Source organism: Tachyglossus aculeatus, chromosome 3 (assembly GCF_015852505.1).
Source record: "Tachyglossus aculeatus isolate mTacAcu1 chromosome 3, mTacAcu1.pri, whole genome shotgun sequence".
Taxonomy (NCBI): Eukaryota; Metazoa; Chordata; class Mammalia; order Monotremata; family Tachyglossidae; genus Tachyglossus; species Tachyglossus aculeatus.
The window spans coordinates 39,809,141-39,834,664 of record NC_052068.1 but is presented as its reverse complement, the minus strand read 5'-3'; the positions used below and the strand labels follow the sequence as shown (position 1 = coordinate 39,834,664).

General features: G+C 43.6%; 1 protein-coding gene across 3 annotated transcripts in view; it reads right to left on the bottom strand.

Moving 5' to 3' along the window:
- Positions 1–5,118: 5,118 nt before the first annotated feature.
- LOC119925532 (putative neutral ceramidase C) overlaps positions 5,119–25,524 on the bottom strand; it is a 79,870-nt gene continuing 59,464 nt past the window's right edge. For 2 of the 3 annotated variants that reach the window (XM_038743800.1, XM_038743801.1), the window contains 8 exons: positions 19,002–19,096; positions 16,735–16,774; positions 14,522–14,617; positions 14,214–14,309; positions 12,963–13,109; positions 11,314–11,373; positions 8,360–8,448; positions 5,119–5,511 (listed from right to left, as the gene is read on the bottom strand). In XM_038743800.1, the coding sequence (XP_038599728.1) occupies positions 5,322–5,511; positions 8,360–8,448; positions 11,314–11,373; positions 12,963–13,109; positions 14,214–14,309; positions 14,522–14,617; positions 16,735–16,774; positions 19,002–19,096 (813 nt within the window). In that variant the 3' untranslated portion in view covers positions 5,119–5,321. The remainder of the gene's footprint in view (positions 5,512–8,359; positions 8,449–11,313; positions 11,374–12,962; positions 13,110–14,213; positions 14,310–14,521; positions 14,618–16,734; positions 16,775–19,001; positions 19,097–25,524) is intronic. The other variant, XM_038743799.1, reaches the window with a different exon arrangement.

The following is a 25,524-nucleotide window of genomic DNA, read 5'->3' as shown; positions in this document are numbered from 1 at the left end:
GTTTTGACTTGTAGCTGATTGTCTTCCACTCACTAGCCACTGGCCTAGCTAGGAATGGAATGGGTATGCCTCTGCTTGACTCTCCTTCCCTTAGTTGAGACTAGTAGAGTACTGGAAACTCTGCAGGTGTGACCCTGAAAGGTAAGACATGGGCAGAGAGGGCAGATTTTGAAAGCAGGTGGGAGATCTCCTCTTGAAAGACGGCTGAGAAGGATGAGAGAATTGAGGCAGGATGGGAGGGAGTTAGGAGTAGGGCAAGAGGGAGCCTTTGGGGAGCTCACACCTGACGGTTTTGATTTTGTCAACTTTGAAAAATCAATATGCATGGACTTTTCTATTTTAAACAAGGCAGCAAGTGCCCATCTAGATGAAAATGGCCTAATTTCTATGCTCAGATCAACTACCTGGATCATTTTTCTAAAAACCCATACAGTCTATGGCTCCCCACTCCTCAAGAAACACCAAGAGTTGTCCATCCACCTCCGCATCAAAAAAGAACTCCTCACCATTGGCTTTAAAGAACTAGACCCCTCTTACCTCACATCATTACTCTATGACAACGCAGCATCTCACTGCTCTCACTCCAACCTACTCCCTATACCTCGATCTCGTCTGTCTCACTACCGATCCCTCGCCCACTTCTTCTCTCTGGCCATGAACACTCTCCCCCTTCACACCCAACATTCCACTGCTCTCCCCACCTTCAAAACCCTCCTGAAATCAAATCTCCAAAAAGACTTGCCTGATTAAGCCCTTCATTACCCTTATTGGCTGTGTCCCCCTTAAGCACTTTGATACTCTCCCCAGCTGCACGGCACGGCACTTACCTCCATATCTTAGAGCTATAATTCTATTTGTTCTGACGATTTTGACACCTCTCTACATGAATTGTTTTGTTGTCTGTCTTCCCCTTCTAGACCGTGAGCCCGTTGTTGGGTAGGGACTGTCTCTATATTTTCCCGACTTTTACTTCCAAAGCGCTTAGTACAGTGCTCTGCACACAGTAAGCACTCCATAAATACAATTGAATGAATGAAGGAAGGAAGGAACAGCCAAAGGAGATTATTTTCCCTGTTTTCTGGCAACTGCATTCATTTCTTGGGTTACGGTCTACATGTTTCAGCAGATGGCACTACAGGTTGGCTTTGGAGGAAGTCCCACAATTAGGAGAATGTCATCAGACAAGAGACTGGAAGACCCACCCATCGTTGGTGAAAATGGCTTTGTCTGGAATTCGGTTTGGTCTGGACCCTGGGCCTTAGAAAAATGATCCGGGTAGTTGATCTTGAGAAGATGCGTGCCTCAGTGGAAAGAACCCGGGCTTGGGAGTCAGAGGTCATGGGTTCTAATCCCAGCTCCACCACTTATTAGCTGTGTGACTTTGGGCAAGTCACTTCACTTCTCTGTGCCTCAGTTACCTCATCTGTAAAATGGGGATGAAGACTATGAGCCCCATGTGGGACAACCTGATTACCTTGTATCAACCTCAGTGCTTAGAACAGTGCTTGGCACATAGTAAGCGCTTAAATACCAAAATTATTATTTATTATTATTATTATTATTATCATTATTATTAGACCAGACCTCAGCTCTCTTCCCCAGCCCTGAGAGAGTGAAGACAAGGAGAAGAATGTTTCAGGAACCCAGGGTGCAGTGGGGAGCTGCTCATTCTGGGCAAGGAGTGTGTCTGTTTATTGTTACATTGTACTCTCCCAAGCAGTACACTCCAGCACTTAGAACAGTGCTTGGCACATAGTAAGCACTTAACATATACCATCATTATTATCATTACAGTGCTTTGCACATAGTAAGTGCTCAATAAATACGATTGAATGAATGAATGTGGAGGAGAAGAGAGGCAAATCCCTGGAAAATGAGAAGCTGCGGCAGCTCTGAACACAGGACCACATGCCCCTGACCTGGCTACAGAAAGAATCCCTCCCAGCCTCCTCTCTCTGCCCTGCCCTCCCTTCCTCACAATACCAAAACCAAGTTTTAGTACAGTTGATAAAGTGTGTAGTTCCTTTAAAAAGCCTGCTTAAAAATGGCCAGTCTTTGAGGACTTGGCCAAACCATTCATAAAGGCACATTCGTTTAGTGGTACCATCAAAATAATAATTGTAGCATTTATTAAGTACTTACTATGTGCCAAGCTGGGGCAGATACAAGATCATCAGGCCCCCACCCTGAGCTCACAGTCTGAGTAGGAGGGAGAACCGGTATTGAATCCCCATTTTGCTGATGAAGGAACTGAGGCACAGAGAAGTTAAGTAACTTGCCCAAGGACATATAGCAGTTAAGTGGTTGAGTAAGGATTAGAACCCAAGTCCTCTGGGTTCACTGCCACCCAGGAACAAGGGAGTAGAGGTCACCATTTTCTAGGCAAGCAGGTTGTCACAGCCCCAACAGACATCTAGGCAGCCCCCCGCCAGTGGAATAGTAGGTGGACTGAAGAGCTGCAGCAAAAATGAAAGAAATTGAAATATATTCTATAGAACAGGAGTGTGGACATTTGGATGAAGTGGTAGGGGAAGATTCTGTAGATATTGTGAAGGAAGAACCAACTGGACTTGGTGACTGACTGAATATAGAGGTGAAATGTGGATGAGAAGAATGGTGGTGTCCACTGCCATGGGAAAATCAGATGGAGGAGAAGACTTGGAAGATGAGATGAAGACTTTGCTTTTGGACATTTTGGCATCTTCTGGTGGTCCTCTGGCTGGACCACCTTCTTCCCAGTCTTTTGTGCATTATTCTGGCTTAGTGGAAAGAACACAGACCTGGAAGAAGACCTGGGTTCTAATCCTGACTAAAATGCTTGCTGCGTGACCTTGGACAAATCACTCAACTTCTCTGTGTCTCAGGTCTCCTGCTCTCCCTCCTACTTAGACTGTGAGCTTCATGCAGGATAGAGACTTTGTCCAATCTTATTAACTTGTTGAAGGCACATCTCCTCCAAGAGGCCTTCCCTGACTAAGCCCTCCTTTTCTTCTTCTCCCACTCCCTTCTGCGTCACCCTGACTTGTTCCCTTTATTAATCTCCCCTCCCAGCCCCACAGGACTTATGTACATAGCTGTAATTTATTTATATAAATGCCTGTTTCCCCCTCTAAACTGTAAGCTCACTGTGGGCAGGGAATGTGTCTGTTTATTGTTATTTTGTACACTCCCAAATGTTTAGTACAGTGTGCTCTGCATACAGTAAGCACTCAATAAATGTGACTGAATGAATGAATTTTCTTTCCCAGGGCTCAGAACAGTGTTCAACACATAGGAAGTAGGTAACAAATGCCATAAAAAATTATGGCACCCTTAAGCTTTTCTTACATTAAAAAGAACAATTGTTGGAGCCCTTATCTATTCCAAAGGCAAAGAGAAGGTGGAAATATTGACACTTTCTTGATGAAAGTGAAGTTGGGCTGCACTTAAATCAATCAATCAATCAATCAATCGTATTTATTGAGCGCTTACTATGTGCAGAGCACTGTACTAAGCGCTTTAAAGATTTAAAGTCTCAGAAGGAATAGATACTTCTATCTTATTCTGAAACCAATTCTAACAAAAGTATTGTAAATAAAAAAAATGTATGGAAGTCATAGTTCCAGAGTTAGTTGTCTTTTAGTTATTAAAAACTAGTGTAAAATTGAATTTATATTTCATGAGAAATTTTTCCCCTTCTTTCTAAAGGAAAAAAGCATGAATTAAGGAAGTAGCTCTTCCAAACCATCCTCCTTTAATGGGTTTCACAACAACCTCCTTGCCATAAGGCTCATCATTTCCCTGAAAAAAAAATTCAGCTAAGATGATGCTTCACTCATATGACTCACTATGATAGGAAAACCTTCAATACAGAATTTGCTGCTGTTTAACTGATCACAATTGAGAGAACTCAGTTGAAAAATTGAAGAAAACAAAGTGCGCTTTCAAGGGTCTAGTAGCCAATAGAACTGTTCTTTGGTTAATTGGAATAGCCCTGTTGATCTATATTTAATATCCATACAGACAATGACTGAGGATTTGCTGGTCTCCCATTGGTTTATTCAGCTACTCACAGAATATATCTAAAACAAGTAGCCCTACCAAGAAGGGCCAGCTTCATTGTGCAATAAGAAAGGGCATTTCAGATCATTCCAATTTTTTCAGTCGTTCAGTCATGATTGAACTTTAAGTTTGGTTTTTCAGGCATCTGTTTCATAATAATTCAGACCTCACAGTAAATGCAGCTTTGACTTCGTGATAATGTATCGAATCTCCTGAATAACACATTTCAAAATCTTGGAAACAAAGTCTTTCTGGTCAGTATTGTTTCAGCAGGTACTATCATTTTGTCTTTTAGTTAATAAGCATTTTATAAATACCATAACTATGTGCCAAACTCTGTTCTCAATACTGGAGTAAATTCAAATTGATTAATTCAAATCTAGTTCCTGTCCCACAAAGGGCTCACAAACTAATCAAGTGAAACTCATTCTTTATTTTTATTGTACAAGAATTTGTTTATAAAGCAAGTTGCCCAATAGCCACTACGCCAGACCAATGGACATTTCATTCAAGGCAAGAAGTAAATAATATTGGTATATTGTTACCTAATAAGGAGGTCCTTGGGAAGTAGGAGTATGGAGAGCCATCCTCTGTTAAATTCTTTTTCATGCACTGAACATAGTGCCCTGCACTTAGAAAGGACTCAAAAAATACCATTAATTGGTTGATTGCGGGAGATGGGAGTGTTTGTAGCAAAAATAAGTGATAAAATGTATTTCGGACTTTGGTGGAAAGCTGCCTCATTTGTAGCAAGGGGGCTTTTCCATTGCTCGCAATTTGGGAACTTCTCTAAGATCTATGAATCCAGCACATCTTTAATGGAATTTCCAGCTGAGAGGTATTTCCCCTTTGGCTCTATTTCCACTGGCTCCCCATGAGTAAATACCTTTCCCTGTTATTCCAAGTTTATTATTAAACATGAGATCAAATCCGTCAAATTTTGAAGAGCGTGTAAGTTTAAGTCTAAGGATGATGTGGGGCAAAAGTGCTCTGAGTTGTAATAAATCATCACTTCATTCTATTTTGGCCTCATCCAATCCTGCAGAGCTAAATTTATCAAGTTTGCAAATCCCAGGAGACTCAGAAATCCATTTTATGCCACCACCAAAAAATAATTCTTTAACCAGAACAAGTAGATGAGAAACTCCAACAAAACAAGAGGAAATGTCAGCTCTCCCCTAAGGTGCTATCTCTAACAGCTGATGTTGATCATGGAACAATATTCTAGAAGTTATCCAGAGGAAGGAGAATTGTTCTTTTGGTTGCCTGTTGGTTTATAACTAAGGAGCGACAACTTCAAAGTTTGAAGAAGAACCCTCAAATGATTCAATCACTGCAGGCTTCAAAAACTCCTTCTTCTTGCTGTGCCCAAAATATCGTATCCTGTAGGTCCCAGTCTGGGTCGTTTCTGGGATGTGCCATTCTATTGTCACATTGCTTTGATCGCTGCTTCTTTTGTGCCAGTAAAATCTAGTGGTAAAACATAATTAAGAAATCCGTATCTTTAAAAGATAAATTTCTCGGTATAAGTTAGAAAAGAATAAATTTGGAGAGAACAGCTAACCCATGTAAATTGAAATGAAAGGTCACAACCCCATTGATAAATAATAATCATAATAATAACCACAATCATAACTGTGGTATGTGCCAAGCACTGTACTAAACCCTGGGATAGAAACTAAATATATTTCCTTGGACCCTTCAAAGATTACACACAACACTCCCAATTCTTGGACATCAGAAGGCCACGAGGAAAATTTTCCATTCGGAGAAGAATGCCTAACTCCTGAAACTTCCAGTTTGGGATTTTGGAAATATTCTGCACTCAGAGGACTATATGATTAAGGAGCCGCCCCTTTCCTGGTGGGTTCTGGAGCCCTTTCTAAAGTGGAAGATCTCACGAAGGAGAGGGAATTAATCAAGCCAAGAAATAAATCCGCAGAAATTCCTCTCTTCTAGTGCCCTCTTCACACTCTGCTTAGTTTATGGGGTGGGGTCCTCCTGGCAGAACCATGAGGGTAATATGATCCTGCATGGACTACACTGTTGCACAAGAGGTTAAGGAGAAAAACAATCACAGTGATGAAATCATGAAATGAGCAAATGTCCTCTTCCCCAGGGTCCAAAATAGAACAGGCTAAAGGCCTGCAGAAATGTTAAAACGTGACAACTTTTGCTTCACTTTCTTAAAGCACAGGAATCCTGGATACGACGCCCAAAATTAGGGTCCCAGATCCAGTCCACTGAGGGGAGGAAAATGGAGAGGAGGGTTTGAGAGAGGTGAAAGCCAACACAGGAGGGATGAGTCTGGCCTTGCTAAAGAGTGGCTCCATGAGGACTCTGGCAAAACAAGTTATCCTGAAGTGAGAGACGAGTGACTTGGAAGTATTTGGCCCTTGCATGAACTTTAAGATACAGGATCCAAGTCTTTTTGTCCATGGATTTTATTAGGAAGCCAATTTAGGGCCCTATAGGGTATACAGAATAACTTATTTGCCAGTAGTTTTCCTTCCTTGTCCTGGCCTGGGGCTTCTTCATCAACAAAGCATAATTAAACAATCAATCATATTAATTAAGCACTTGGGAAAGTACAATATATCAGAGTTGGTAGACTCTGCCCATAATCAGCTTACGGTCTAGAGGGAGAGACAGACATTAATATAAATAAATAAATTATAGTTATGTATAAAAGTTATGGGGGGCTGAGGGAGGGGTGAATAAAGGGAGCAAATCCAACTGCAAAACCAAGAAGCAGCAGGGCATAGTGGATAGAACATGGGCCTTTGAGTCAGAAGGTCATGGGTTCTAATCCTAGCACCACCACTTATCTGCTGTGTGAACTTGGGCAAGTCACTTCACTTCTCTGGGCCTCAGTTACCTCATCTGGAAAATAGGGATTGAGACTATGAGTCCCATGTGGGACAGGGACTGTGTCCAATTTAATTAGCTAGTATCTACCCCAGCACTTGGAACAGTGTTTGGCACACAGTACCAAGTACTTAATAAGTACCGTTATTATTATTATGCAGAAGGAAATGGAAGAGGAAAAGAGGGTTTAATCAGGGAAGGCCTCTTGGAGGAAGATGGGTCTTCAATAAGACTTTGAAGGTGGGGAGAGTAATTGTCTGTCTGATATGAAGAGGGAGGGCATTCCAGGCCAGAGGTAGGAAGTGGGTGAGAGGTCGACAATGAGACTGATGAAATCAAGGTACAGAGAGTAAGTTGGCATTAGATGAGTGAAGTGTGTGTTTGTAGTAGGAGAGCAACAAGGTAAGGTAAGAGGGGGAAAGGTGATTGAGTAATTTGACAGTCGATGGTGAGGAGTTTCTGTTTGATGCAGGAGTGGATGGACAACCACTGGAGTGGGGAAACATGGGCTGAACGTGTCTGTAGAAAAATGACCCATGTGGCAGAATGAAGTATGGACTTCACTTCTCCGATGCCTTCCTACTCACTGCACCTCAATCTTGCCTATCTTGCGCTGCCGACCTCTTGCCTCTGGCCTGGATTGCCCTCCCTCTTCAAAACTGACACACAATTACTCTCCCCAACTTCAGAGGACAGTAAAGATACATTATTGAAGTATTGAAGTTATTGAAGACACATATCAGTGCTTAGAACAGTGCTTGGCACATAGTAAGCGCTTAACAAATACCATCATCATCATTATTATTATTACTGCCAAGAGGCCTTCCCTAAGCCTTCATGTCCTTTTTTCCCCATTCCCTTCTGGGTCACCCTGATTTGCTCCTTTTATTCATTCCTCCCACAAGCCCACAGTATTTATGTACAAATCTCTCTCCCCCAGTAGACTGTAAGCTCCTTGTGGGCAGGGAATGTATCTGTTACATTATACTCTCCCAAACACTTAGGACAGTGCTCTGCACGTAGTAAGTGCTTGATAAATATGATCGATTGACTGGAGTGGGGAGAGACAGGAGGCAGGGAGGCTGATACATTAATTGAGGTGGGAAAGGATAATTGCTTGGATTAACATGGTAGCAGTTTGGATGGAGAGGAAAGGGTGGATTTAAGTGAGGTTTTGAAGGTTGAAGCAACAGAAGGTAGTGAAATATTGAATTCAGTTCTAGAGCTCATGGAGTATATTCTACAGCCTAAGATACACCACACTGATATGACCTGTGGGCAGACAACTGCTCGCATGTAAGCAAAGACAAAAGTCAAATAAAAGATACAAATAAGGTTGGAGGAGACCCTGAAAATCAATGCCAAAATTCTTCTTCACCATGGTACATGACCCAGGCACACTCTCCAGCTCTCTGAAATCCAAATTACCACGTCCTGCAGAACTGCTTACCTTGTTTCCCATGAGGCATCATTATGCACTGTCTGCCATAAGGCTGGAGCTTCCTGATATTTCTCTACTGTGAGAAAGGTGTGATGAGTCTGGAATTCAATGAACACAGAGCAAATTTGGAATTGAACAGGTTCAGACAGAACACTAAAACCCCACAGCTTATTAGCAGAGATTTGGGACACAAAGGGGTCCAGAAGTAGAACTGAAGTCCAAAGAGTGAATAAGACTCCTGGGAAGCTGGGACTTTCTCCATAACCATTCCTTCTATGGGAAGCCATGGGAAAAGCTGCTATTCCTAGTCCTTTCTTGTGCTTGATGTCCACGAAACCAGGGCTTAAATCAGGCGGGAATTGGGGGCTCAGAGCTTTGTGAGTGCTGTCCCAGGAGTGAGTTGAAATCAGGCATGAGAGAAAGGGGGAACTCATCCCAACCACTACACCACAAGAGCCTTGAATGTTCTCCGTGTCAATTCTCTGAGTTCAGCAGTTGGCCTTTGCCTGCAATGTTTGCCCAATTGTACTACCCATGGGTGAATAGGACCAAGGGATTTGGGGTGAGGGTCAGGCTAAGGTTTGACACAACCTTTCCTCTTTCTCTTCCTTCCTACATTTGAATTAAACTCCCTCCTGAGGAGTTGCTGAGGAGCAGACCAAGGCTTGGCTTCTTCTCTGGCCTGCTGGAATCCAGGCAGGCAGCTGGGAGTCAGGGAGGGAGCAGGGAAGCAGGGAAGATAAGAGTGGTGAGAAGGAAGGAGGGGGAGGAAAGGAAGATCAGCGCACCTGCATTTGGGCAGAGATGCTGTCAGCTAACAGCTCAGTTAGGACATCTGTTTTATCTAGACTGTAGCCCACTAGACTGTGAGCCCACTCTTGGGTAGGGACTGTCTCTATATGTTGCCAACTTGTACTTCCCAAGCACTTAGTACAGTGCTCTGCACACAGTAAGTGCTCAATAAATACAATTGATTGATTGATTGATTGATCTGACTATTTAATCTGCTTTCCTTAAACCCCACTTTCCTCTTCTCCCACTCCCTTTTGCATTGCCATGACTTGCTCCCTTTGTTCATCCCCCCTCCCAGCCCCACAACACTTATCATCATCATCATCATCATCAATCGTATTTATTGAGCGCTTACTATGTGCAGAGCACTGTACTAAGTGCTTGGGAAGTACAAATTGGCAACATATAGAGACAGTCCCTACCCAACAGTGGGCTCACAGTCTAAAAGGGGGAGACAGAGAACAAAACCAAACATACTAACAAAATAAAATAAATAGAATAGATATGTACAAATAAATTAAATAAATAAATAGAGTAAAAAAATATGTACAAACATATATACATATATACAGGTGCTGTGGGGAAGGGAGGGAGGTAAGATGGGGGGGATGGAGAGGGGGACGAGGGGGAGAGGAAGGAAGGGGCTCAGTCTGGGAAGGCCTCCTGGAGGAGGTGAGCTCTCAGCAGGGCCTTGAAGGGAGGAAGAGAGCTAGCTTGGCGGATGGGCAGAGGGAGGGCATTCCAGGCCAGGGGGATGACGTGGGCCGGGGGTCGATGGCGGGACAGGCGAGAGCGAGGTACGGTGAGGAGATTAGCGGTGGAGGAGCAGAGGGTACTTAAGTACTTGGCTGTAATTTATTACAGAGAAGCAGCATGGCTCAGTGGAAAGAGCCCGGGCTTTGGAGTCAGAGGTCATGGGTTCAAATCCTGACTCCACAAATTGCCAGCTGTGTGACTTTGGGCAAGTCACAACTTCTCTGTGCCTCGGTTACCTCATCTGTGAAATGGGGATTAAGACTGTGAGCCCCCCGTGGGACAACATGATCACCTTGTAACCTCCTCAGTGCTTAGAACAGTGCTTTGCACATTGTAAGTGCTTAATAAGTGTTATCATTGTTATCATTATTTATATTAATGTCTGTCTCCCCGACTCTGGACTGTAAGCTCATTGTTGGAAGGGATTATTTTGGTTTATTGCTATATTGTACTCTCTCAAGTGCTTAGCACAGTGCTCTGCACACAATAAGTGCTCAATAAATACAACTGAATGAATCAATCAATCTGGGTTCTAGTGGGAAGATTATGATTATTCTTTCTTCTCCCACTGTAGCCCCAAAAGCATAATTCACTGTAACTACACCTGGGCAAGAACATAACTACATGGATAACCCTCGCCCCTAGGGTCCCTGCAGGGAATCATTCTGTTCCCTCCCTCCACTGTGTGCAAGCATTCTGGATATCCATTTCTCTAGCAGGATAATGTAGATAATATAGATAATGAAGGTAGATAACACTACCTTCCACTGTTGCTTCTCAGGAAACTTGCATGGATGAATCAGGGACTTTTGGTAGCATACTTTCAAAACCTCATGGCCTACTGGATAGAGCAAGGACCTGGGTTCTAATTCCTGCTCCGCCACTTGTCTGTTGTGTGACCTTGGACAAGTCACTTAACTTTTTTAAGATTCAGTTACCCCATCTGTAAAATGGGTGTTAAGATTGCGAGCCCTATGTAGGACATGGACTGTGTCCAACCTGATTGACTTGTATCTATCCCAGCACTTAGTACAGTGCTTGGCACATAGTAAGATCTTAAAAAATACCATTAAAAAAGCCTCAGAAAACAGGCTTTTCTTAAACAGCATGGGTATTGTCTGAGACAACTTTGACTTCCTAAAAAAAATAACACTCATCAGAAACAGGAGTGCTTAATTTCCAAAAGGGTGCATTTCAGCTCCCTGGTAAAATTTAAATACTACTCTAGAGTATTTGGACGAATCAGATATGAGGAAAGGGGGTGATTCATTTTGAGAAAAGTCAAGAGGCAGATGCACAAAGAGCAATTTCTCTTAGAACAACTAGGCAACAGCTGGGAGACCTGTCTGCCCCAGTGGGAACCCCAGAAAGGGTCCCCTAGCAGCAGCAGGAAGGATAATAGGTTAGACACTTACCATGTTCTCCACTGAATTCCTGGGGTTTGCTCCTACAAAGCTCACTTCAGCAACATCACCCTGGAGATCATTAAAATTCATCTGGTGAAATGTCATCAAGAAACTACAGAATGAAATTTCTCTATTATTCATATTTCACTTATTATTTAGTTCTGTCTTCTGGAAGTTGGAGGATGGAACAGCTATTACATTATGAATATATAGATGCTTGGTCAGAGCAACCCCTTGCTGCTGCTGCTGACAGGCAGAGGAACTGAGGTTAGAGCCAACAAGAAGTAGCAGTGTGGACTAGTGGAAAGAGCATGGGCCTGGGAGTTGGAGGTCCTGGGTTCTAACCCTGACTCTCGCACCTACCTGCCACGTGATCTTGGGCCTCAATGTGCCTTAGTTTCCTCATCTGCAAATTGGGAATTAAATACCTGTTCTCCCTCTTACTTAGACGGTAAGCCTTTGTGGGCCAGGATTGTATCCAATATGTATATACTATAGCTACCCTAGCACTTAGTACATTGCTTGATACATAGCAATTGCTTATCAAATACCACAATTATTATAATTATTATTATTATTATTATTAACAAGGAAGTGAGAAGATTTTCATTCAGGTACCTGAACTGTCCATCCCTTCCCCTGATAATCAACATGGTAACAAGTGTCTGGAAACCTGCTCCCTAAGGCTGTAAGCTTGTAGTGGGCAGGGAATGTTTCTGCTACATTGTGCTCTCCTAAGTGTTTAGTAGTGGGCTCTGCACACAGTAAGTGCTCAGTAAATACGATTTAGTGCTCAACTGATTGACTGAGAGTGGGGATTCCCCTAGGATGTAGGACTGAGGGCTATTGTCCCAGTTGGTCCCATGGTAAGGCCAGACCTGGGACCAGTTACTGAAAAATTTGCTTCTATGAGGCTGAGCATGTGGCAAAATGACAAGAGGAGGACTCCTTTGCCAGATCCAGATTCACAACTGGGAAAGAAGAGATGTTGGATATTTAGCATATATGATTTGCCATAGCAAGAAATCTGTCTGGAAAATCATCTAGTAATGTTCCCATGAGCAGCTGAAACATTTTAATAACTATTAACCATCAAAAGACTGTAAGCTCATTGTGAGCAGGGAATGTGTCCGATATATTGTACTCTCCCAAGCACTTAGTATAGTGTTCTGCACAGAGTTCCTGTAGTACCTTCTTCCCTGATTCCCTCCAGATTCATGATTTCCTAATTGCTGGAGCTCCAGATCAATCAAGATGGCAGCCATGGCCCAGCAGAGTTATTGCCCCTTTGTTCAGCTAACACTTTTTGTTCACTGGCTCGTTCTTTGATGAATTGTCAATTTAGGGACGTGTGCCAATGATCTCCGCTCTTAATGTGCCATGCTTAATCTGATTAAAAATGGGACTTCATCGAGGCTGTAGAGTTTAGTGTTCATAAAACAATAATGAAAGAAAAGAAACCATTATTTCCTGGAAGAAATGCTTTCCCATTTCTCATTACCACTCCTCTGGAGACTCTAGAGAGAAAGAAGTGGAGTTGTCAATACGACCAGTGCTAGCAGCTGGCCTAGTCGATGTATGGTTCAAGCAGTTAGCATTGAGCTGGAGAAAGGCTGGATAAGTATTCTAAGGAAACAATCTATCGCCGCTATTCTCACCACTCTGTACTGTGGGTCCACTTGCCGCAACACATCTCCAAATGTCATGTTCTCCGGTGTTTTGTCGGTAGGGTTGGCAGGTAGTAAGCTGATCAGATTCGTGAAAAATGGTGGGTCTGGCCCTTTGGGCAAGTCAGGAACAGTGTTCTGAAATGATATATTTTCCTGAGAATAGAATGCAACTGCACAGGCCAATGGAGCAGCAAGGCATAGAGGATAGAGCATTGGCCTGGGAGCCAGAAGGTTGTGAGTTCTAATCCCAGCTCTGCCATTTGTCTGCTGTAGGACACTTTACTTTTCTGGGCCTCAGTTACCTCATCTGTAAAATCAGGACTGAGCCTGTGAGTCCCACGTGAGACAGGGACTGTGTCCAACCCGCTCTTAGAAGCAGCGTGGCTCAATGGAAAGAGCCTGGGCTTGGGAGTCAGAGGTCATGGGTTTGAATCCCAGCTCTGCCAATTGTCAGCTGTGTGACTTTGGGCAAGTCACTTAACTTCTCTGTGCCTCAGTTCCCTCATCTGTACAATGGGGATTAAGACTGTGAGCCCCCTGTGGGACAACCTGATCACCTTGTAACCTCCCCAGTGCTTAGAACAGTGCTTTGCACATAGTAAGCACTTAATAAATGTCATTATTATTATTATTATTGTATCCACCCCAATGCTTAGACCAGTGCCTGGAACATAGTAGGTGCTTAACAAACACCACAATTACTGTTATTACTACTATTTGATGGCTCTGGCTCCCTCCTACAAGCCAGGAGAGCCTCCGTTACTCCCCAAACACTAGAAATGAAAATCCCACCCTCATGGCCCCTAGTTGGCCCAAGGCCCAAGGTCGGAACCATAGAGTCCTCTGCCATTGTTCTCTTCCCAATCCTGGAGCCCTGCTGCCCACTTAATACCCCAGATGTAGAGGAAAGGAAGAGATGTTGGATATTTAACATATATGATTTGACATAGCAAGAAAAATCATCTAGTAATGTTCCCATGAGCAGCTGAAACATTTTAATAGTTATTAACCATCAATAGACTGAGCTTGTTGTGAGCAGGGAATGTGTCTGATATACTCTCCCACGTAATTAATACAGTGTTCTGCACAGAGTAAGTGCTCAGTAAATACAGCTGATTGATCAGTGACCATTTCTAAATCACAATTTAATGACTGAAGGTGGTTAGAAACAGATAATGGAAGGTTCTAAAATCAGGAACTTATTTCAGCTTTGCATCATCCACAGAAAATTATAATTACCGTGGCAATGGCCTTAGCAAGGCCCCGAAACAACTGAATATAAGCAGACAAAGTGTGTGGTCCATAAATGGTGGAAGCAGCTTCATAGCGCTGAACCTGGAAATGGATTAACAACATTGTATAAGCCCTTTATCCCACTTCTGTACATGCCTTTAGCCTGGCATTTGTTCCTCTGGATTTATGAAAGGTAAACTTTCATAATATAAATGGGGTGAGATTTGTGGTTTTGCATAGATAAGCTGGAGTCTATAGATCAAGAATGGACAGACCAAATATATTTCAAAGGCCTGTAGAGCTTTATGAATTACCTGGTATTCTTCATAAGTGGTAATGTAATGAGTATAGACATTACAGAGTCCAGAAATAACAACACGCATATTCTGCTGACCTTCAGATTCAAATTCCTAAGAAAAAAAGACAGAATGTTGCAATAAAATTTCCTCTCCTTGAGTGTAGAAAGCAGTCAAAGTAATTGCATTCTAATCATGCTGATGCATTATTGAAGTGATACATTTTACCCTTCATCAATCAAAATGTAGCCAAAGTTAAAGTTCAGAAAACGAATCCAACCTTCTGAATTGCATGGGCAATTTATACAGGTTATGACCAAAGTCAGACCCCCTGAGAAGGTCCTCTTAGAATGTAAAAAATCCACCTTTTGCTACTGGAAAAAAAATTTCCAGTCTTTCTTGGACATCTATGCTGGAGGTTCCATTTAAAAAAGAGAAGGTCACTAAGATGAAAAGAACAAAGTTACTGTTTCAGTTCAGATGACAGTGAAGGCCTACTCTGGCAGGCCTGCACAGCCCTTGAGGACTGGGCTGATTTCAGACAGTTCACTAGGCGAACAACTGAATCAGGGAGGAAGCAGGGGTTAAAACTGAAAGCAGCAAAACCCGTGGGGGATTTTTGTCACTGTCACTTTGTTTTCTTTTTTTCAATGGTATTTCTTCAGTGTTTACTATGTGCCAAGCACTCTACTAAGCGCTGGGGTAAATACAAGTTAATTAGGTTGGACTCAGTCCATGTCCCTCGTGAGGTTCACAGTCTTAATCCCCATTTTACAGGTAAAGTCACTGAGACACAGAGAAGTGAACTGACTTTCCCAAGGTCATGCAGCAGATAAGTGTAGAGAAGCAGCGTGGCTCAGTGGCAAGAGCGCGGGCTTGGGAGTCAGAGGTCATGGGTTCTAATCCCGGCTCCGCCATTTATCAGCTGTGTGACTTGAGCAAGACATTTAACTTCTCTGGGCCTCAGTTACCTCATCTGTAAAATGGGAATGAAGACTGTGAGCCCCACGTGGGACAACCTGATCACCTTGTATCTCCCCCCAGTGCTTGGCACATAGTAAGCGCTTAGCAAATACCAAAATCATTATTATTATTATTATTATTACTATTACTATTACTATTATTATTATTATTAAGTGGCAGAGCTGGAATTAGAACCCAGGTCCTCTGACTCCTAGGCGCATACTTTTTCCAGGAGGCCATGCTGCTTCATGGAATAGAGTAGCAAATTTTTCCCTGCTTTAAGAAGCTAAATGTCTGAAGCCTGTCCTTCTTGAGTGCAAAGTGATCAGATGAATACCCCAAATTCAGAAGTCCTGTGGAAGGAGGGACTCAATTTAAGCTTTTCTCATGGTTCTTTTTTTTTTTTGACTAGAGAATTGGAGGTGAGGACATGGCTTAATTTAATGGAAGTCACCAGAGGGAGAAAAGTATGGTCAATGGAAGCAGTATGGCCTGGTGGATAGAGCATGGGCCTGTGAGTCTGAAGGATCTGAGTTCTAATCCCAGCTCTGCCACTTTGCTGCATGAACTTGGACAAGTCACTTCACTTCTGTGCCTCAGTTACCTCATCTATAAAATGGGGATTAAGATCGTGCACCTCGTGTGGGACAGGGAGTGTGTCCAACCTGAATAACTTAGATCTGGGTTCGAATCGTGGCTCTGCCACATGTCTGCTGTGTGACCTTGGGCAAGTCATTTAACTTCTCTGAGCCTGTTACCTCATCTGTAAAATGGGGATTAAGACTGTGAGCCCTACGTGGGACAACTTGGTCATCTTGTAACCCCCCAGCGCTTAGAACAGTGCTTTGCACATAGTAAGTGCTTAACAAATGCCATCATTAATTAATTAATGGGGATTAAGACTGTGAGCCCCCCGTGGGACAATTTGATCACCTTGCATCCCCCCCAGCGCTTAGAACAGTATTTTGCACATAGTAAGTGCTTAACAAATGCCATTATTACTATTATTATTATCTATTTCAGGGCTTAGGTACATAGTAAGCACTCAACAAATACCATTAAAAATAGGGAATATTTCTACTCTGGCCCTGCTTTCTTTACATGTACTGTTGCTAAATTCATACATTTTCACTTTCTCTCTTCAACGTTCAAAAGTATAGGTGATTCTCAGGATCTGAGGTGCCACCAGATTACCAAGTGTTGGGCATCTGGGGTCTTGCCAAGGTTCAGAGCTGCAAACAAGTCTGGATGTTGCATTTGTCACTTACTGATTGAACAGCCTCCCGGAGTCGTCTTCCAGACATCGTCCTGGGACACAAAAACAACATTGTTTATGTTTTGCCATTTCAGGGGGAGTGTACTGGACTGTGCAATAGTGCCTAGCCAGAGGCTCATGAAAGTTCACCTGACAAAACACTGACCTTGCACAACTTCTAAATATTAGATTTTCTTGGGGCCCAAGGAGACCTCAAAAGTGAAGTAAGGAAGCCATGGCTAGGTTATCTAACTGGGCCTACTGTCACGAAGGAAATCCTGTGTGATGCTTACAAATCCAACTAGTTCCTGTTGTTGAATTAAAAAAGAGAGATGTGGGGAAGCAGTTTCACAACCTTCAGGGCCCTCTGAGAAAATCTCCCTTTCAAATTCCAAAGGGTGAAGGCACAGATGGAGGTCGTGGGTAAGGGAGGCCAGTGCCAGGTGCAGTTAGATTGCTCCCAAGCTCTTCAGACACTTGGAAACTGGAAGAAAAGTTGCAGACCATTTGCATTTCAGGCAAATTTGGGAACAGCTTGGAGGTGATTTGATCCAGACCATCCCTCTTCCATTGCCCAGAAGACAAAGGGCTGAGCCTGAAAGCTTTGGCTGGGGCTGAGAAGAATGTAAAGCGAAAGAAGGAGTCACACCAAATGAACAGGACTCCACCTCCAAAAAGCAGTTTAGGGCAGAATGAAGACTGTGGGCCCTGAGACAGTCACCTACTCTTCCACACAATTGGCCCCATCCTCTCCCCGGGGCCTGAGAGATCATTCATTCATTCGTATTTATTGAGCACTTTCTGTGTGCAGAACACTGTACTAAGCACTTGGAAAGTACAATTCAACAATAAAGAGGGACAATCTCTGCCCACATGAGGCTTACAGTCTAGAAAGGGGGAGAGAGGCATCAAAACAAGTAAACAAGCATCAAAATAAATAGAATTATAGATATATACATATCAAAACAGGTAAACAGGCATCGATATAAATAAAAAGAATTATAGATACATACATATGTACATAAGTGCTATAGGGTGGGGAGAGAGGGGGAAGGGCAAATGGAGCAAGTCAAGGGGACGTGGAAGGGAAAGGGAGCTGAGGAAAAGGGGGGCTTAGTCTGGGAAGGCCTCTTGGAGGAGGTGAGCCTTCAGTAGGGCTTTGAAGGCGGGAAGAGTGATTGTTTGGTGGATTTGAAGAGGGAGGGCATTCCAGGCTAGAGGTAGGATGTGGGCCAGGGGTCGACAGTGGGACAAGTGAGATGAAGGCACAGTGAGAAGGTTAGCACCAGAGGAAAGGAGTGTGCAGGCTGGGATGTAGGAGAGAAGAGAGGTGAGGTAAGAAGGGGCAAGGTAATGGAGAGCTTTGAAGCCAGTAGTGAGGAGTTTTTGTTTGATATGGAGGTTGATAGGCAACCACTGCAGGTTTCTTGGTGGGAGGGCGGGGGGGGGTGGGTGAAATGCCCAGAATGTTTCTGTAGAAAGAGTGAACTATAGAGCAGAGTGAAGTATAGACTGAAGTGGGGAGAGACAGGAGGATGGGAGGTCAGAAAGGATGCTGATGCATTAATCCAGTCAGGATAGGATGAGTGATTGTACTAATGTGGTAGCGGTTTGGATGGAGAGGAAAGGGGGCTCTTGGCGATATTGTGAAGGTGAGACCGGCAGGACTTGGTGACGAAGTGGATGGCCTCCACACGACAGTCTGGATGGTTGCCATGCAACCATTCCTCCCTCTCTCACCACCCCGACATGAAGCTCACCCATTGAGAGGATTCAACAGCTACCTCCTGTTTCCATTCACCATTGCCCCTGGTGGGCAATGTTGCTATGATGGTGGCCAAAGTAGCTGTTGCTGCTACTATTGGTAGGATTGCTAGGACTCTGTTCTTCCTAGAGAGAAAGGAGCTGGCTACAACAGTCCTGCTTTAGGGTGGTGGTTCCCAGTGGATCCCAGCAGATCCCTGCTCGTCATTTTCCTATTCCACTCTGCCCTCCTCCTCTTCTTCTTCCTCCTACTCTCCAGCCACCACAGCCTTCACCTGGACCCAGCACGACCATCTCAATCACCCCTACCACCACCGAGGCCTCAAGCAGGGAGAGGCAGGTGGGAACAAGGACAGGAAAGGATGTACACTTACAGCTCTCAAAAATGTGCACTGAGCTGAAGCTTAAATCCTCCACTGACTCTAACTGGCAATAGCGAAACAAACATCCTCTTATGATAATATGGACACACACACACACAACTCACTGCCACCTGAACAGATAAGAAGTACCCACGTCAGCTCTCCTGGAATTGCCGCTATGGCCAAAGACCCGATTGTCACCAGCTGGACATCAACAATTTCAGGGTGCCACGGGTTGGGTTTTGTCATCTGAAAAGTAGAAAGGCAGAACAGCAGGATTTTATTGTCTATAAGTAGGAATATGATTTATTAAACACCTACTGTGTGCAAAGAACTGTCCCAAGTGTTGGGAAAGAATGCACCGGTGAGAATTAGTCATGGTACTTGGCCTTCAAGGGGCTCACGAACTGAGAATACAGGTGGGAAGAAGAGATGGGTGATGGACATATAAGGAAAGAAAAATCCATAAAAATGATGAAAAAGATAAGAACAAGGATAAATACATGAAAGAAAAGCAAAAAATCAGAAACCCCAGCATCTCTTCCCTGCAGTTGACTATCAGCAAGGAAGACCTGGGGTTCTGGTTTAGCAGGGAGCAGATTCAATGAGTTCGCATCCCTCATGGACTTTCCCCCCAGTTATCTGACAGCAGGAAGGAACCTGGGTTTGAACAAAATATTTCTTACCATATCGAGTCTATCTGCAAACTGCCTGTCTCTCAGCCAGCCAACCAGCTTCAGAGGGCAGTACTTTCATCAGTCAGTTCCCATCCTGCCCAAACATTCATTCATTCAATCGCATTTATTGAGCACTTACTGTGTGCAGAGCACTGTACTAAGTGCTTGGGAAGTACAAGTCAGCAACATATAGAAACGGTCCCTACCCAACAATAAGCTCACAGTCTAGAAGGGGAAGACAAAACAAAACATGTAGACAGGTGTCAAAATCGTCAGAACAAATAGAATTATAGCTAGATGCACATCATTAACAAAATAAATAGAATAGTAAATATGTACAAGTAAAATAAATAGAATAATAAATCTGTACAAATATATACAAGTGCTGTGGGGAGGGAAAGGAGGCCGGGTGTGGGGATGGGGAGGAGGAGAGGAAAAAGAGGACTCAGTCTGGGAAGGCCTTCTGGAAGAGGTGAGCTCTCAGTAGGGCTTTGAAGGGAAGAAAACAGTCTACTGAACAGGCTTAGCATACATAGATCAAGCCCAGATGCTTGGTTTGATCATGCAAATGAGTCTCTTGTGACACAAAAATCTTCATCTTCACTTCTGTGCATGTTCTTTTCCTGTGAAACTAGATGTTTGGGGCAGGGGTGCTCTTACTTGGCTCTGACCAGTTCTGATCATCACCCTTGGTGGTAGCTCAGCTATTCCTTAACCTTGCCTGTTCTTCTTCCTTGAAACTTTGTTGTCCTGCTCCTCTCCTACTGTTATCTAATAATAATGATGATAATAATAATTGTGGTATTTGTTAAGTATGCACTATGTACCATGCACTATGTACCATGCACTGTACTAAGTGCTGGGGTAGATACAAGGTAATTGAGTTGGACACAGTCACTGTCCCATATAGGTTTACAGCCTTACTTCACATTTTCCAGATGAGGTAACTGAGATGCAGAGAAATGAAATGACTTGCCCAAGGTCACACAGCAGATATGTGGCAAGCTGGCACCCCACAGCACTTTATATATCTGTAATTTTATTTATTTATATTGATGTCTGTTTACTTCTATTGATATCTCTCTCCCTGCCTCTAGACTGTGGTCAGGGATAGTGTCTCTTAATTGCTGTATTGTACTTCCCCAAGCGCTTAGTACAGTGCTCTGCTCACAGTAAGTGCTCAATAAATTCAATTGAATGAATGAATGAACCAAGTCCCTTTTTTAATGACATTTATTAAGTGCTTACTATGTGCAGAGCACTATTCTAAGAGCTGGGGAGGTTACAAGGTGATCAGGTTGTCCCATGTGGGGCTCACAGTCTTCATCCCCATTTTACAGGTGAGGTAACTGAGGCCCAGAGAAGTGAAGTGACTTGCCCAAAGTCACACAGCTGGCAATCAGTGGAGCCGGGATTTGAACCCATGACCTCTGACTCCAAAGCCGGGGCTCTTTCCATTGAGCCACACTGCTTTTCCAGTCCTTCTGAGTGCCAGGCTGATGGCCTATCCACTAAGCCACGCTACTCATCTAGCTAGTGGATCCTAGATCAGAGTGCCTCGGTGTTCTATCCTGCTATAGCTCAAGGAGCAGAGTTTCAGGCTCTTCATGGCTCAGAGTCCAAGAGTCCCAACTGTAGACACAGAAACAGCCACAGTGTCCCCCACATTCTCTAGTCTTCCCACACCTTGCCGCAGCCTGAGTTCTTCCCAGCCCACCGTTGTAAGGCAGGTCAGGGTCTCAGATTAAAGTGGTGTTCAGTGCTCGGGTGAGGTGGGATGCTGAGGATGGGCACTGTTATTCTGTCTGTGATGCCGACATGGGTACTGCCCTTCTTCTGTCATTCCCACCCAGCTAAGTGTCCTGGTGAACTCATCAGATCCAAAATATGGTACCAGCCAGTGCTCATGTTACTGACCGGAAAACTTAGTCTCCAAAGAATCTTGTTCCAAAAGGGTCTGTTTATTTTACTCATTGAGTAGGAGGAATATTTGCCCACCAGGAAGCACCTTACTTAGGAAAGCCAGTCAAGGACATTTCAGTACCAGAGGGAAGATTTCAGATTCTGAATATTAAGTTGGTTATTGCCCTATAATAATCAAATTCTACTTCCGAACATCTTAATTGATCCTTTTTCCTAGTGCAGTCTAGTTTGAAATATGTCAGACTTCCTTGGCAAGACTAAGACTCTGCCTTTCTCATCGCTCTTGCCCTATAGTCCACATTTCATCAGCACAGAATTTTCCATGGACCACATGTCTTTCTCATGAAATGATATATTTGGGCAGTTAACCAAACCAAAGGTCAAGCTGACTTTTAGTGCTCTAGTGGTACAAACTGTTCTCATGCTGTTTCTCCATCCTCCTGAGTTTAAATGGACCCTCCTTACTGTTCACTATTGATTTAGATATAAGATACAAGGTTCACCAGGTTCAATTCCCAAACCTTTGGTTTCACTATCCCACAGCACTTTAGGAGCAGCAGCTTGCTGCTGAATTTCCAGTTTTACTCCTGTAAGAGACCTCCTCTCCTGAAAATGTTCATTCCCTATGTGGAATTTGTTCTGGCTATTGATTTTCTGCTTCTACCATTTACTTGTGATTACTATCAGGATGGATTTTTTTCCTGTCTCGAAAGTGATGATCTGTAATTTGACCTTAGGTTCAGCCCCAACTTCTTCTGCTGGGTGCTCTTGATCTACCCTGTCCCACCTCATTCTTTCTCTGAGACTGGATCCTTCAACACACAAGAACTGGGTCTCCTGGCCCACCTCCTTTCCCAACTCTTCAGAACATTGTGCCAATTCCTTCAGGACCTCCTCTGGATGACTGCGTTATACATTCTTCCATTAGATTGCGAGTCATTTGAAGGAAGGGCAGGAAACTTGAATCTTTCATCGTATTTGCCCAGGCATTGAATACAACATGCTGCTTTCAACGATTGACAGTTATTCTCCCTTCCTCTGCCTGGTTGTTCTCTTTCCCCACACTGAATGCCCTCCCTCCTCAAATCTGACAGACAACTACCCTCTCCCCTTCAAGGCCTTATTGAAGGCACATCTCCTCCAGGATAATAATAATAATGGCATTTATTAAGCGCTTACTATGTGCAAAGCACTGTTCTAAGTGCTGAGCACAGGAGGCCTTTCCTGACTAAGCACCCCTTTTCCTCTTCTCCCACTCTCTTCTGTGTTGCCCTGACTTTTTCCCTTTGTTCTTCCCTCCTCCGAGCCCCACGAAACTTATGTACACATTTGTAATTTATTTATATTAAATTCTGTCTCCCCCAACCCCTTCTAGACTGTCAGCTCATTGTGGACAGGGAATGTGCCTGTTTACTGTTGTATTGTACTCTCCCAAGTGCTTTGTACAGTGTTCGGCATACAGTAAGCACTCAATAAATATAACTGAATGAATGAATAAATGAATTCAAACCTGAGGCAGTTAGGGATGAAGGATGATGCAACTGAAAGATAAACCAGTAAAGCATGGTGATCTTTCCCCAGTAGCGTGGGGCCTCTAGATTCCCTCAAATCAAGCCAACCTGGGGAGTGGCATAGCCTAGTGGAAAGAGTACAGATCTGGGAGTTGGAAGACTTGGATTTCACTCCCGGCTCTGCCACTTGCCTACTGTGTGACCGTTGGCAAGTCACTTAACTTCTCTGTGCTTCAGTTTCCTCAACTGTAAAATAGGAATTCGATACTTGTTCTCCCTCCTATTTAGACTGTGAGCCTCACAGGGAACAAGGACTATGGCCTGACTGATCTGTGTCTATGCCAGCACTTAGAACAGTATTTGACACTCAACAAATACCATTTTAAAAAATCAAACTTTGCTGAGATGTACTCGTGGCAGGTCTATTTACCTAGGAATGGTGAAATCCTGACTGCCTTATCCCTTCTTCCCAGGCCAGCCTCTATCTCAACAGTTAAACACAGCTGAATTTCTATTTGAAAAACCTTTGCAGTGGCCCCATATAAAGGCTAAATCTAGGGCCTCACAGCACAACTGAACAATTGAACAATACAACACAACATATAATTCTATTTATTCTGACGGTTTTGACACCTGTCTACATGTTTTGTTCTGTTGTCTGTCTCTCCCTTCTAGACTGTGAGCCCATTGTTGGGTAAGGACCGTCTCTATATGTTGCCGACTTGTACTTCCCAAGTGCTTAGTACAGTGCTCTGCACACAGTAAGAGCTCAATAAACACAATTGAATGAATGAATGAATGAACAACACAGCACACCAGAACTGAGAGTACAATACAACAATAAACAGACACGTTCCCTGCCCACAACGAGTTGACAGTCTAGAAGCGGGGAGAGACAGAATTTAATATAAATAAATTACAAATGTGTACGTAAGTGCTGTGGGGCTGGGAGGAGGGAAGAACAAAGGGAGTAAGTCAGGGCAACACAGAAAGAGTGGGATAAGTGGGAGAAGCATAAAGTGGAAGCAAATTTAAAACATCACCCCTCCTTCATCCTTGCTGACCCTTAGCAACCCAGAGCTCAGAAAGCCATTGTCCCGTAGCGCTTTGTGGAATGCAGTCATCAGCTTCCAAGAGCAATGACAAATAGTTTACAGACTGCAAATTAAATTACTGCTAAGAAGTTAAGCTAATTAAATCATCCAAGTCCTCCCTCCCCACAATACAGTCTTATCAGACCCTTGGACTGAAAGCCAACAAAGCCACTTGGGGTTCCTATCCCTCACTGCCAGGGTGTCATTAGGTCCTCAAGTTGTTAGACAGGGGCTTGTAGAAAAAGCATGGGCCTTGGAATCAGAGGACCTGGGTTCTAATCCCCACACTGCCAGGATCACCAGTCCATCTCTCTGCGTCCTGTAGCCTCCAGCAGCCTTACACATCAAAGCCATGCAGTCAGCAGCATCTGATACCAATGCCACTGTGAGCCCACTGTTAGACTGTGAGCCCACTGTTGGGTAGGGACTGTCTCTATATGTTGCCAATTTGTACTTCCCAAGCGCTTAGTATAGTGCTCTGCACATAGTAAGTGCTCAATAAATACGATTGATGATGATTGATGATGCCAGGATTTAGCAAAATCAGATCCCGAGCAAAAGCCTCTCTCACCATAGACCACTACAGCACACCATAAACCCACTGCAGTTGCAAATCTGCTTTAGAGCAAGATGCTCCTGGCAGTATTAGGCTCCACTTCTTCTTTCTCTCTCATCATTGACCCCTTTCAGCTCACTTCCTTCCACCTCTTCCCCCCATCCTAAGTCCCTCCACTCTCTCCTTCAAGAGCTTAGTGCTCTGCACATGGAAAGTACTCAATAAATACGATTGTTTGATTGATTCTCCCTTTTCCCAACTTCCTATTCATAAATTCTCTCTGTATATATATTTATATATAGAGAGAGAGATAAAGAGAGATTAAGAAGCAGTATGGCTCAGCGGAAAGAGCACAGGCTTTGGAGTAAGAGTTCATGGGTTCAAATCCCAACTCTGCCAATTGTCAGCTATGTGACTTTGGGCAAGTCACTTAACTTCTCTGTGCCTCAGTTACCTCATCTGTAAAATGGGGATTAAGATTGTGAGCCCCATGTGGAACAACCTGATCACCTTGTTTCCCCCCAATGCTTAGAACAATGCTTTGCACATAGTAAGCACTTAACAAATACCATTATTATTATTATTATATAAAATAATTCTGGTATTGGCTAAGTGCTTACTTTGTGCCAGGCACTGTATTAAGCACTGGTGTAGATACAAGCAAATGGGGTTGGACACCGTCCCTGTCCCACACAGGCCCCACAGTCCTAACCCCCATTTTATAAATGAGGCAACTGAGGCACAAAGAAGTGATGTGACTTGCCCAAGGCCATACAGCAGACAAGTAGTGGAGTCAGAATTAGAACCCATGACCTTCTGACTCCCAGGCCATGCTGCTTCTTTTTCTTTCTTTCTCTCTCTCTCTCTCTCTCTAAATATATATGTACATATCCCCTCTCAGGTTCTCACGTAGAGA